The 15,163-nt window shown below is 33.3% G+C and overlaps 1 protein-coding gene across 5 annotated transcripts in view; it reads right to left on the bottom strand.

The window, feature by feature from the left end:
* Positions 1 to 1,215: 1,215 nt before the first annotated feature.
* LOC117170119 (zinc transporter ZIP9) overlaps positions 1,216 to 15,163 on the bottom strand; it is a 181,103-nt gene continuing 167,155 nt past the window's right edge. For all 5 annotated transcript variants that reach the window (XM_033356658.1, XM_033356654.1, XM_033356655.1 and 2 more), the window contains exon 5: positions 1,216 to 1,558. In XM_033356658.1, the coding sequence (XP_033212549.1) occupies positions 1,307 to 1,558 (252 nt within the window). In that variant the 3' untranslated portion in view covers positions 1,216 to 1,306. The remainder of the gene's footprint in view (positions 1,559 to 15,163) is intronic.

Here is a 15,163-nt window from a genome sequence, read left to right as displayed (position 1 = left end):
GTGTGTGTGTGCGTGTGTATGTGTGTTTAATATAATAATAAGTGAATGCCGAGGTTTCAACTTTTTTTAAGGCATTAAACTTTCAGTTCGTCGCTCATTCTGAAGTCGTTCGCTTTTTGCTTTAATAAGTGACAGTCGTTCATCATGCAGCATTCACTCATTATTTCTATCGACGACGGTATGTTTGTCATTTCTTTTCTGAAAGGCATTTGAAAAAGTGATTTCTTAGTCAAGTTCAAATCTTCTGCGCTTAGCGTTTGCCCGTTCTGAGAAGCACGCTATATGAGTCAACGATGTTGACTCATATTGTCATTGGTTTGGCTAAACATGTCACTGACCACTTCTTGATGCGTCTTTCGTATACAGACATCGCTTGTATCGCTAAAGCTACTAGGATTGATTCTATTCGCTGATCATGGGCGTTTAGGGTTCGGCCCTCTTGCGAAGTGTACACTGTTATTATCGATTTGCGCACTAGTTACTAATGTTACTTTGGATATCATTTCTGTCTTTAAAAAAGTAATTACTTAGTCAAGTTCAAATCTTGGGCGCTTAGCGTTTGATCGTTTCGAGAAGCGCGCAATATAACTCATTGGTTTGGCTAAACATATTACTGACTACTTTCTGATGCGTTATTCTTATAGTGATTTCGCTTTTGTCGCTAAAGTTACTAGGATTGGTTTTATTCGCTGATATTGAGCGCTTAGCGTTCAAACCTCTTGCGAAGGGTAGAATGTTATTATCGGTATGTGCGCACTAGTTACTAATGTTACTTTGGGTACCATTTCTGCCTTTAAAGAAGTGATTAATTAGTCAAGTTAAAATCTTGGGCGCTTAGCGTTTGATCGTTTTGAGAAGCGCGCTATATGAGTCAACGGTGTAGGCGAAAATATGACAGACCACGATCTGAATCGTGATTTCTATGTTGACATCGCTTTTGTAACAAAATCTGTTGTAATTCGTTTTATTCACTGATCTTGAGCGCTTAGCGCTAAAACTGTCCATTTTTTTGGATTTTTTACGGATATTTCATCCGGCACTTATAACCATAAAAATTACAAAGTTTCAGCTAAATCCACCGAAAGCCATTTTCCCATACATTTAGTGCGGGGTCCTTTGGTTTCAAAATTAAAAAACGCTATTGGGAGGTCATGAAGGGTTGTTCAACAAGTCAATCCACGCGTATCGCAAACACGAACAAATACATCATTTCCGTTTTACTCCGAGTATTATTATTTTTTTATTAACATTTTTAACAGCCTTGTAAATAATCGCATAGTTTTATCAAATACGCCCACAAATGTTATCAATGATGATGACCAGTCGTCATTAAAGCAGGCAAAAATGATCCCACTACTAATACTACAATATGGAGCATTTTCATATTGGATGTAGGTGGCAGTGTTCCTTCTACACTTGGTAAATAAGTAAAGGAGTCATTGCTTCTCGCCATTAGTTCCGGCAGAACGTGTACGGTAGCAACATACAGAAACGTACCCGCACTAAATAACATAGCCAATCCAGTAGCGTTCACACTGCTGAGGGTTTCCTTGCCTTCCTGCAAAAATGAACGAGTGATTAAGGTCTTTCATACTGGAGATCAAATTAAGTCAGTTAAGTATTACAATAAATAAGCCTGAATTATATAGAATTTATGAATGCAAAGGACATTTTGTTGCGGATATGCGGGTAACTTATACTGGAGAAGAGATTAAAAAAAAAAGGATTCACCAGGGTAGGATAATAGGGATTGCAAAAGATTAACAGTATTTTTGATTCTCTAAAGGATATAGGAAAACAGAAACGTTAATACAATTGAATTGAAAGACAAAAAAATAAATCTAAACAAGGACTAGAAACTGCAAAAGATGTACGTGGTTGATGATAGAGTTGGATAGAAAAATTGCAATTTACAAGGATAGGAAATGATTGCAGATATAGAAAATCTGCCCTCTTCGTGGGCATGTTCTCATCGCGCCCTTACGCGCGCGTCTCGCTCGATTATGGACAGACGTTTGTGAATGTATATTTTGTGCACCACCTTGAAATTTTTAAAAACTGCACTTCCTTTTGCAAACATTTTTCTCTATGTCGCGTTATAGACTAGGATTTTAGTTTCCATATTTTTTATGGATAAAGCAAAATATCCTACAAGTCTTTTAGATTTTTTACGTATCTCGCGTCTTTTGGTGTAATGTTGGAATTTTCGATTTTCTGCATATTACATACGATAAATAAAAAAAAAAATAAGAGTCCTATTGAAAAATGGCCATTCTAATACTTTCTCAATCATAAATGATGAGAATGAAATAAATTATTACAAATTTGTATCTCTTTTTGGGATAAATAACTTTTCTATCAATTTGTTTTTGTACCTTTTGTTGTTTTTCCACAAATGTTTATTTTTAATACCATTTTTATGGTAAAAATGAAATCTGCGTGTCCTATAAAAAAGTGGTTCATAAGAAATTTGTAGATCTTCTTTGGTATCACAATTTGTCTCAATTCATCTTTTTTCGTAACCTGCCTAGTTTGATCAAAACATGGAATTTTTTATTATTTTTTGTGCAATCAGAGTTTGAGTTTTCGATTTTCCAAGAAAATCCAAAAAGTTGTTATAATATTGAAGGGCTTTCAAAAATCAATGTATTTCTTCTCTTGACTTTTCTTCATATCGTGCGTTGTTTGGCTTAAAATTTTGATTATAGATAATTGTTTGAAAATGCTATAACCATGAGAATTTTCTTTTAATCGAAAAAAATTATGAGGATAAATTCTTCTTTTTTAATACTATAAATATAGAATTTTCAATTTCAGAAAAAAGTGATCTCAAAAATTTCCAAAATGCGCTTCCTTTTTGAATTTGAATCCAAAATGGCTGGTTAACGAACTCGGCCTTTCTATTAGGACCAAAAAAAGTATGCCAAAGATCGATCTGATCCGTTCATTTTTTCGAGCTATCGTCTTTACGGACGGACAGACAAATGGACGTCATCGTAAATACTTGATTTTTTGATTCAGGGGGTCTTGAAACGTGAAGATCTTTTGGCAAACTGCGGTGTCAAATGTCGAACAGTTCTAATACTTTCTCAATCCTAAATGATGAGAATGTAAAAAGAATTAAAGTGAATAAGTGGAGGAAAGAAGAGGATAAAGGTCGAAAAGGATACTTAGAATATCTAATTATATTGTCAATATTGTACGTACATCCTTCGAAGTCTCTGAAAATACGTCTATTTCTAGTTTAACAACGTTAGATATGAAGAAGTGACCCTGGCCTTTCTTTTACATGGCGTGTGTTATATCGCTCAGTTATATTCGTCAAATTACGGATATTTTAAAGAAGTGCATGATGCTATAAACTGTTAGTAGTGTTCATCTTAGCCTAGGAAACAAACAATAGTACATTACGTAACAAGGGGCGTAACCGAGCGAATGCAAACGAGCATGAAGTAGGCTGCATGAGGGGCCGCAGGCCCCGACTACAGCCAATATGCGAGTTGATGTTCGCGAGGTTTCAGCCCCTTGCCGCGTATACTATTTTTCACAATAAGAACATTGAACGAGCATAACGCAAATATTTACAAATACGCAGTGACAATTCTTTCAAACAGACGTGAAGTTTGCGTTGTAACCTAAGTGATGCCACTACAGCGCACTGAAAGTTTGGACGCGCTGTAGTGGCAATACTTGAGAAGTTTCTACGGTAAGGTTAGTTCGCAATTCGCAAGAGTATAAATACTCTAGGGTTTGTCATAACAGGCTTGGAAACTCCAAGGCTTGTAAAGTACTTTCGTACACGCTCACCTGCATACAGCCATTTTCGTCCCGCTTTGCAGGCTCCGAAAGCCGCCATTTTCGATGTTCGTATTGTAAGAAAGTAAATTGTTTTGCCATTTTTATTCAGAAAAACGTTTTATCTTTCAAAGTTTGAGAATCGTGCTGGTTACGTTACCGTTATCATGTGCTGTCTGTAATGGATCTATAGCGAGATACAACGCATTCTCTAGCTTGTGGTATTGGCATTGTCATATTTAACTTGTCTGAATTTGGCGAAAAAGAATTTTGAATGTATCAACAAAAAAAAAAAAACAGAAGATTTGGAACTGCGCTAATTGTTCTGAATCCTTGGATGAAGAAAGTACCCGCCATTGAGGTTCTTTCTCCTTTGTTTCGTCTGATGGAGACGTAAGTAAGCCAGGGATGTATTTTGTCATGCTGCAGCCGGATTCGAAGCATTAATCTCAAACGCTATTTCTAAGGGACAGAAGTCCGGCCTTCTAAAAATGACTTTCTTGTTTGAGGCTTTTGAGGCTAAACAAATAGATTTTAATAATTCATTCGAGGTCACTATCAAAAAAATAAAAGCCGATGTTATTAAAAATACTTCCTGCATCAGGGTATTAGAGATACCACGTCCTCGAATGTAACTAACATTGTCAAGCTCTAAGCGAATTGCTAATCTAGTTTAAATGACAACAAAGTATTGAAAACTCAAGTTTCTAGTTCATAGAGTAGATGCAACCACCTAGAACAAAATGCGCTCTCATCAGCACTTGAGGTTCACGGTTTAACTGTCAAACAGTCGGAGGATTTGCCCGCTACTTTTAGCCAGATTGCTACGGCTTTGGATTTGCCTGTTACTTAACATAATATTTCGTCTATTTATCGTTAAAGAGTCTTCACAAGCAATGTAATGTAACTGCAATCTAATTGCGTTAAACTTTTTGAAAACTGCAGAAAAAATCATGGAGTGATAACAAAAATGACTGGATGGATTGAGGACGTCCCTCAGTATATAAGAGAATCGTCTAAACACAATCGGCACACACAATAACGCAAGAGTGTATGCAAAAAGCATATAGTATCTTTTCATTAAAATTTTTTAAATTATTAATAAGTCTTGTGAATTTACAAAGCAACATAGAAAAGAGTCATCCGATAGACATTCTTAGTTGATTCCGAAAACGAATTAACTTATAGAAATAGGGCAAACTCATAATTTTTTCAATTCAGATTATTTCAGTAATTAATAGTTCCAGTAACTTTGCAAAGCAGCATAGAAAAGAGTCATCCGATAGACATTCTTAGTTGAGTCCCTAAACAAATTAACTTGTAGAAAAAAGGGCAAAATCTTCATTTTTTAAATTTAAATGATTTCAATAATTAATAGTTCTTGTAAATTTAAAAAGCAACTTAGAGAAGAGTCATCGAATGGACATTCTTGGTTCATTTGAAAAACAAATTAACTTGTGGAAATACGGGCAAACTCTTAATTGTTTTAATTAACTTTGTTTCAATAATTAATAGTTCTTGTAACTTTGCAAACCAACATAGAAAAGGGTCATCCGATAGACATTCTTAGTTGTGTCCCTAAACAAATTAACTTGTAGAAAAAAGGGCAAAGTCTTAATTTATTAAATTAAAATTGTTTCAATAATTAATAGTTCTTGTAAATTTACAAAGCAACATAGAAAAGAGTCATAGAATGGACATTCTTCTTTGATTTAGAAAACAAATAAACTTGTAGAAATACGGGCAAACTCTTCTTTTTTTTTATTAAAATTTGTAAAATAATTAATAATCCTTGTAAATTTACAAACCCAAATAAAAATGTCTATCGGATGAATCTCTTCTATGTTACTTCGCAAATTTACAAGAACTATTAATTATTTAAACAATTTTAATTTTAAATATTAAGAGTTTGCCCTTTTTTCTACAAGTTAACTTATTTTCGAAATCAACCAGGAATGTCCATTCGATGATTCTTTTCTATGTTGCTTTGTAAATTTACAAGAAGTTAATTATTAAAACAATTATAATTTTTTAAATTAAGAGTTTTTCCTTTTTCTACAAGGTAATTTGTTTGGGGACACAAATAAGAATTTATATCAGATGAATCTTTACTATTTTGCTCTAAAAATGTACAAGAACTGTTAATTATTTAAACAATTTTCATTTAAAAAATAAATAGTTTGCCCTTTTTTCTACAAGTTAACTTGTTTAGCGACTCAACTAAGAATGTGTATCGGATGACTCTTTTCTATGTTGCTTTGCAAATTTACAAGGACTATTAATTATTTAAACAATTATAATTTTAAAAATTAAGAGCCTGCCCTTTTTTCCACAAGTTAATTTTTTTGGGACTCAATTAAGAAATCTCTATTGAATGACTCTTTTCTATGTTGCTTTGTAAATTTACAAGAATTATTAATGATTTAAAAAATTTTAATTAAAAAAATTAATAGCTTGCCCTTTTTCTACAAGTAAATTTGTTTAGGGACTCTACTAAGAATGTCTTTCGGATGACTCTTTTCTCTATTGCTTTGTAAATTTACAGGAATTATTAATAATCAGAAAATATTCAATAAAAAAAAAGAGTTTCCATTTTTTCTACAAGCTAATTTGGTTTCAAAATCAACTAAAAATGTCCATTCGATGATTCTTTTCTATGTTGCATTGTAAATTTACAAGGAGTATTAATTTTTGAAACAACTTTAATTTAAAAAATGAAGAGTTTGCCCTTTTTCTATAAGTTAATTTGTTTGGGAAATCAAATAAGAATGTCTATCGGATGACTCTTTTCTATTTTACTTTGCAAATTTACAAGACTTAATTATTTAAACAATTTTCATTTAAAAAATTAAGTGTCCCTGTTTTCTACAAGTAAATTTGTTCAGGGACCCAACTAAGAATGTCTATCGGATGACCCTCTTCTATGTTGCTTTAATAACTGAAGTTTGGTGGGACTGAAGTTACAACTACAATCTTAACCATATGACGAATTTCTACTTGGACATGATTTCAACTCGTAGGCATGCACACGGCAAATGCGAAGGTCAAGTTTCAGGAGACGAATGGAAACTAGAGATTTTATGTGCGCCGGAAATAAGGAAAAAGAGATACGAAACTAAAAACAAAAAACTGCGTGTTGAAAGGCGGATTTGAAATATGGTCAGGAGTAGATTGTGAATCACATAGTAGGCAAGAAATAGGTCTGATTTTAAATGAAAGAGCGAAGCAGCATCTCGGAGATCATGATTTTGTATCTCCCAGACTGCTTTGGGCTAGAATGAGAGAAGGAATCAGAAGATTATTTATCATAGCATGCTACGCGCCAGTTGACAGTGATCCCAGAGAATTAAAAGACATCTTCTGGGACACTTTAAACGACACAATAAATATTTGCGATCGTGGTGAAAGAATAATTCTGCTAGGAGATATGAATGGATGGGTAGGCATCCAAAATCAGGATACGGAAAAAGTATTAGGTAATTTTGGGGATCCAAGAACAAACTATAACGGAGATAAATTAGTTGAACATGATGCGTTAGACCGTACCGTAAAAAATATACTCGAAAATACTTATTCGCAGGGTAATCAAAATAACAGAAGAAAAGATTTGGGAAGTCCAAAGTGGGTTTCTGCCAGGAAGGTCATGAACGGATGAAATATTTAGCTTAAGGCAAATCACGGTTACTTTGTACTTTTGTTCAAGAATTACAGCAAAATTGAACCTCATAAAAGCTACAAGTCTGAATTTAAAATCGATCAAGTTTGAACACTGCTTTGCTCTGCACTTAGAGTCTGAATTTGTAATTGATCATATTCTAACACTACTTTGCTCTGCACTGCCTCTTCTATCTCTTTGTAATATCTCCCTTTCTAATTTCACCTGCTACTGTTTGCTCCATGGTTCGCATCCATGTTCGCTATAGCTAGTGAAGCTTGTAGAAGACTGTACTGTCGGGACTCGACTCGGACGGAACAATGGGCCCCCAACGAGCAGGTCAGGGGGCTGGTTACGAACCATGGAGTCCTTTTAAGCCGATTCGGCCAAGATTCGTTTCTTTCGAACAATATGCTTGGACTGATCAGGCAATGGTGCAGAAATAGTAAAATATATATAATAGAATAAAATTGAGATTTGCTCAAAATTCACTAGTTCAAAGGCAGGCGATGATCAATTCCGCTGTTAGTATCTGTGTAATATTACGTGAGCGGGAGTACTTTGTATCTAATAAGGACTAAAATGCGGAATATAATTTTGTTTTGTTTAATTTATCACTTGAAAATTTACAAACAAATAAAATATTCGACATTTTCGAATTATAACGATTCCAACGATATATTCTTTGACTGCCCAAGTAAAAAATTACACAACGAATGTTCCGGTTTATGTGCAATTGATGGAAAATTTTTCAGTATATTTTACTACAAATCTACTGCAGTAGCTTCAATGGATTGGTGCAATATTTTGCTTAAATTTTGAAATTCCGGAAGCTAAACTTTGGCCAGATTTGAAAACTTATTAAGTAACGTCATAATTTTGGTTTCTTTTTAAAGCATTCGTATTTCCCAAAATTATAATTAAGGGGGTATCCCTATATAGATTGATAAAAAAAATCGATTTTTTTATTGTACAAATCGAAAGTATAGCATTTCAAGAGTACTCTGTTAAAAGAGTGACCCAAAAAACCCTATTTTTCGCCTCTTTTCTCGACCTCGTAAATTTGCTTCCAAATTAGTTTAAACAAAAGGTCATGATGATACTTTAAAGTAGAGGAAATATGAAAGTCAGCATAGGTTTTATTTCGGCCACATGAAGAATGAAACTTAGTAATTGACATTGTGTTCGATATCTCACAAAATACTATCAGTATCACTTCCCCGACAAATTTTTTCATAGTTTTTGTAATTTTCCGCGCAAATAAATAATGTAAATGAGTATTATTAGTTATTTAAGAAAATATCTCTGATTAATAACAATTAATTATTGCTCCAATAGAAGCGCCATAAAAAATTTCAAAATCTAGTATCTGTAGATTTTCCAGTCTTACCTTTCGGAACTATTGGCCTCTAGATAATTGAAAACTTTTAAAACAAATGTACAATATTTGTGGGTGAAATCTAATAGATGTTAAAAAATAGCTATATCACGACAAGCTATTCTTTCAACCAATTTGTCATCAAATTCATGGGGTCGAGACCACTCTTTTAGACCGAAATTCGGAGCGGTTTAGCTGCTATGGCTATTTTGGCTAACGTCCTTCAGCGGGTGGAGCAGGTAGAAAGGTGCGCCCTCGGACTTTAAACGCGTTTATCTCGAAATCAGATTTTTCCGAGTTTATGGACACGAGAACTCAGCGAATTTTCAACTTATCAAAGAAAAAAAACGATATTTTAAATATAATTTAATTGTCTAGTCGATATAACTCTTTGTTTTTATGCAAAATTATTATTTAATGACTTTTTGAATAAAAAATGAAAATGTCGAATAAAAAAATTTTCTGTCATTTTGTGGAATAATTTTTTCATGCTTTGAAAATAGGTATATGGACGAGGTATACGTCTTATAATATATAAAAAAAAAAAATCAATTGCAATGTGATTGAAACATTTTGTAGTTTTGTTACAATGTGTAGTTTTGTCACAAAAAATTACCAAAGTTTTCTTCGATTTTTCGTGAACTATGTAGGGATACCCCCTTAAATAATTGTGCACTTCCAGTCCATGAGTATGAAAAGTCTCATTCGTAGTTAAATGTCGAAACTCATTAGCAAACATAATTATTTTGTGCATTTCTTGAACAATTTTTTCCCGAAAGTTGCATTCAGAAAATTTAGAAATCAAATGATTCTTCCTTTTAAAAATAATATGTTTGATATACTACCGAATCTAAATGCTTTACTACTGGAACTTCAGTTTTCTTTTAAATAACTTAAACCTTAACCAAAGTATGTCAATTAAAAAAAAAAATAATATTGATTTTAATCAAAGGGTTGAATTTTTACCCAGAAAGCTTTTTCAATCAACAAAGAAAAAAATTGAGACAAAATTTTAAATTGAAGGACCGATCCAAAAATTTATCAATTTAAAAATTATATAATTTTAAACAATTTTAAGCTAAAAATATACATTTATACATCAAAAGAACCCCGTACACAATACATGGAAAATGTTTTTCGGTGGTTTTGGCTGAAACTTTGTGATATTGCAGGTTATAAGGGGCCAATGAAATGTCCTCAAATTTTTTTTTAAATGCACAGTTCAGCGGTATACGGCGCCAAGCGCTCAAAATCAGTGCATATGATATATCTGCATAGCATTGAGATCAAAAACAAGGACAAAATAAGAATCACATATTAAAATGTGATCGATATTACGTCCGCCTATCCCGATAACTCTCACAGCGCGCTTCTCGCAACAGCTGAACGCTAAGCACTCAATATTTTGCATTAGCTGCAACACTCACAGATCGAGAGAAACAGCGGTGGTCGAATAACGTCAGCATTAAGTGCGCTCATAACAGGAATATTAAGAACCTGCTTCTCGCAACGTTAGAACGGGAAGTGCTCAGTATTTTTAATTATTTGCAACATTCACAGTTTAAGGGCAGCAATGATACTTTAATAAGGTCAGTATCATATGTTATTGTGACAATCATGTATATCGTCGACTTTCCGCAACGCTCGAATGCTAAGCGCTCAATATTTTCAATTATTTGCAAAATTCACAATTCGCGGGCAGCAACAGTCCTAAAAGGAGGTCAGCATCAAGTGCCTATAGTGTCAATTATGTATATCGCCCACTTCCAACAACGATCAAATGCTAAGCGGTCAATATTTTTGTCCAACTGCAATATACATAGTTTGAGGGAGCAGTTGTGCTAAAATAAAATCAGTATCAATGTTATTGTGCCAAATATCGTCCACTAAAAGCAACGTTCGAATGCTAAGCGCTCAATATTTTGAATTAACTGCAACACTTGCAGTTAAGGGTAGCAACAGTGGTAAAAACAGGTCAGTATCAAGTGCGATTGTGCCAATGATATATATCGCGCGCTATTCAAAACGGTCGAACTCTGAGTGCGCAATGTTTTATCATAACTGATACAATTACTACTTTGAGTGGAAAAATGGTGCAAAGTGAGCTCAGTACCATGTGAGATCATTTAATCATATGTATCGTCTTCTTCCCGCAACGGTCGAATGATGAGTGCTCGAAAGTTTGAAAAACTGCAACACTGATAGTTTGAACGCAGCAATGATTCTAAAATAAGGCCTGTATCAAGTGCGGATGGGACAATGTAGCATACAAGCTCCACTATCAGTTTGCATCAATACATTAGGTTTCGAGTTAGATCATGTTCATTAGCTACTATTTCGTTAAGAATAGACTAATTACATTTGAAACATATTCTATATCCTTAAATGTAACGATAAGAGGTGGCTAATGGAATTACTTTCAACATAGAAAAGCTATTTAGCATTCTGTAGGATTATCATCAACTACTCCAGTCACCTTGCTCAGCTAGATATTCTCCGTCACAAACGTAACAATGTAAGTGATTTCTAAAATCTTTACTTTAAAATATCTTTAGGAGTATAGAAATTAATTATTATTTTTAATGTATAATTACATAATTGTTTGAAAAATCAGTGAAGAAATCATTTACTTAACCATAACCGACTATGTAATAAAAACGTCATAAAAAGAAGGAAAGGTTGCTTAATATTATAAGAATGAACATATGAAATCTGTTCTGAGTGAAGTTAGTTACAAGTAATAAAAAAAACGTCTTCTTTGTTATATTGCTTTTCTTGGCTGAACAATTTCCAATCTTGCCTTCATTAGCTTTACCATTCCCAAATGGCATTATTGTTGACTTTTTGAAAGCAAGTACTTAACATATTTTCGTATCTTAATCTCCTGACAATCACTTGAAACGTTAAAAACATCATACAATGGCTCGTTATCACAAAGCAATGTTTTTTTATTTAAAAACGATTATCTTGGATGTTCTAGATAGAACCTGCTTGTCTTAACATTTGTTTATTGATTTAATGGATCGAATTTAGCACAATTTATGCCTATGAAGAAGTGAGTGTGTTATTTATGTCCAAATATTGAACGTTGTTGAAAGTTGCGGGAAGCAGACGATTTATGTGATTAGCATTACTGCACTTGGTACTGACTTTATTTTAGCACCATTACTGCCCATAAACTGTGAGTGGTGCAGTTAATTCAAAATATTAAGCCCTTAGCGTTCTAAAATTGCGAGAAGCGGGTGATCTATATAATGGCTTTCCCGCACTTGATGCAAACCTTATCTCACATGGTACTGAGCTCACTTTGCACCATTTCTCCACTCAAAGTAGTAATTGTATCAGTTATGATAAAACATTACGCACTTAGAGTTCGACCGTTTTGAGAAGCGCGAAATATATATCATTGGCACAATCGCACTTGATACTGACCTGTTTTTATCACTGTTGCTACCCTTAAACTTCAAATCTTGCAGTTAATTCAAAATATTGAGCGCTTAACGTTCGAACGTTGCTTTTAGTGGATGATATATGGCACAATAGCACTTGATAATGATTTTATTTTCGCACAACTGCTCCCTCAAACTATGTATATTGCAGATAGTTAGAAGTTAGCTAACTTCTAGGTCGTATTTTTTGTCATTCCAAACACACTGGAAAGACAAGGGTACCCAGGTCTGGTCCTGGAGCCAGGAACCGTTTGGTCCGCGGAAATAGGTCCCCGGAATTTTTTGATGAATATTGTTCAGAATGGTCTCCTGAATCCAATGGTATAAGGTGCTTTCGCGAACTGACTGTCGTTCTCGAGATATTCTTGATTAAACATTCTTACATAACTTATGATATATCTCCTAAAATTATCGACATTTAAAAAGAAAATTTATCTGTTAGGTCTTATTGAAATAAACCATTTTTGTCATGTGCAATATTTTGTCTGCCTTGTAATTTTTGCAAATAACGCAAAAACAGCATAATATAATAATCGATTTTTATGGATTGTTTATGGGTCTTTTGAAGATTTTTCTTCAGAATTAGTTTGTTTGTTTTAAGACGCATGAAATTTCTTTGGCACATTTTTGCATCTGATTAATAGTTTATATAAAAAAACCGCAAACAAGATTTGCAACAAGGTTTCTTTGAACCCGATTGTAGCTGACATTTATTGAAATTTTCACATTTTGTTTTCTCATTCTGCTAAAGAAACCATAGGGGGAAAAAGTTTGTTTCCGAATTTTTTCCGTATCTAGAATAGTTTATTTAAAAATTTTAAAAATTAAGTTACAGGAAAAGACATTGTTAAATATTAACAGGGAGAGTGAATATTAACCGATTTTTGTCAATCTTTTTTCATTTTCTTGAAATAATATAATTAGGCTAATTCAGCCTACTGAATGACTCCCAATGGCTAGCAGATTAGTGCCGCTCGAGTCGACGGTTTCTTGCCTGGCGCGTTTCTTGCATAGGCTGCATTAGCCTCTTCACATTATTTCTTGAAAATCAAAAAAAGATTGATAAAAATCGGTTAATATTTACTCCTCCTGTCGATATTTAACGATATATTTTCCTTTAAATTAATTTGTTTATTTTTAAATGAACAATTCGAGATACGGAAAAAGTCTTAGACAAACTATTTTCCTATATGGTTTCTTTAACAGAATGAGAAAACAAAATAAGACAATTTTAATAAATGTCGGCTACAATCGAGTTCAAAGAAACCTTGTTGCAAATCTTGTTTGTGGTTTTTTTATCTAAACTATTAATCACGTCCAAAAATGTGTCAAAGAAATTGCATGCCTTTTAACACAAACAAACTAATTCTGAAGAAAAATTTTCAAGAAACCCATAAACAATGTATAAAAATCGATACTTTTAGAAGATATAGCATAAGTTATGTAAAAATGTTTAATTAACAATATCTCGAGAACGTCCGTCAGTTCGCGAAAGCACCTCATACCGTTGGATTCAGGAGACCATTTTGCACAATATCCATGAAAAAATTCCGGGGACCTTTTAGGTCATACCACCTCTTCTATGAGGCTCCCGGACTAGTATAGCCGTTGAGGAAAACACACGCCTTTACGCATTCCGAGCTTTCTTCCCCCACCCGTGCGACGAAATCAGGGCAGCATTGACTGGGGGAATTTTTTCAATAGGCACGAAATGGGTACGTACGTTCAGAAAATCACGATAATTGGCAGTATCTTATTGTGTCCTCATAATGTAAAAAACTTAGTTTGCCTCCCTTTAATCCAGAAATAATTTACGTAGAAAACTTTTTTGGTCTTGCATTTTTAAATCCGTCCAATGTAGTTAAATGTTTTAATGAAGACTTTAAAACTATCCAACCCTTAGACAGTAGAGTTCAAAAGTTTTGTGATTTTATTTCAAAAACTTGTATTAAGAGTGGTTCAATTTTTCCATCTGAAATCTGGTCTCCATTTTCTCTAACAATAACGCGAACAACAAATGGTTGTGAGGCTTACCATTCGAAATTAAATGCTATGTTTAGAAGTGCTAAAACAAACATTTATAATTTGGTCGAAGCTTTGTTAGAAGTCCAAACGAGTGCCTAAATAATAATGAAAAGTAAGTGGAAAAAGAGAAAAGTAAATACAGAAAAAGAGAACTGAATTAATATTCATATTATAATAAGGGAAAGATGGCTCGGAGGGGAAAGGTCCCTGGCACTGATCTGAGTAAGGTACTATATTAGATGGGAATATGCAAGCTGCCATTTTGGTTCCCCACCAAATTCAAAATCGCTAAATTGATATCGAATTATATAAATACACTTACATGATATAGATTATTTATTTTTAAATTATACTGAAACATTGTTATCAAAACATAAAAAATAAATAAAATTACATCTGATATAATATATGAAATATTTAAATTCGTCTATATGATTTTTTAACCCAAATATTTGCCAAAAAGTAGCTCTTGAAAAAATTATGATTGCAAACGAAAATTTACTCAGTTTATAAATAGGCGTGCGCTAAAAGTATAATCATATGATTTTTAAAATAAATATTAAGAAATAATAAAATAATAAGAGACTATAGGTCAAACATTAATGAATTTTTTAAAAAGAGTTTATTATGATAGCTATTTATATTTCACGTCATACGCCCTTTTTATATGCGTGGGTTAATGTGCGTCGTTCTGTAGAAAAACGGGTTATTAACATTACTTTCTTCTGTATCTTATTTCGCTTTAATTTATAGTTGTACGTATGTATTTAATCTCTCCCTTTTACGGGTTTGAGGGCCACCGCTCCCTGTACATATATTTACAATTCCATCCTTAGTCTAACTTAACTACTACTTATATTC

The sequence above is a fragment of the Belonocnema kinseyi genome, chromosome 3 (genome assembly GCF_010883055.1).
Source record: "Belonocnema kinseyi isolate 2016_QV_RU_SX_M_011 chromosome 3, B_treatae_v1, whole genome shotgun sequence".
Lineage (NCBI taxonomy): Eukaryota > Metazoa > Arthropoda > Insecta > Hymenoptera > Cynipidae > Belonocnema > Belonocnema kinseyi.
This window is presented reverse-complemented; position numbering and strand designations above follow the sequence as displayed.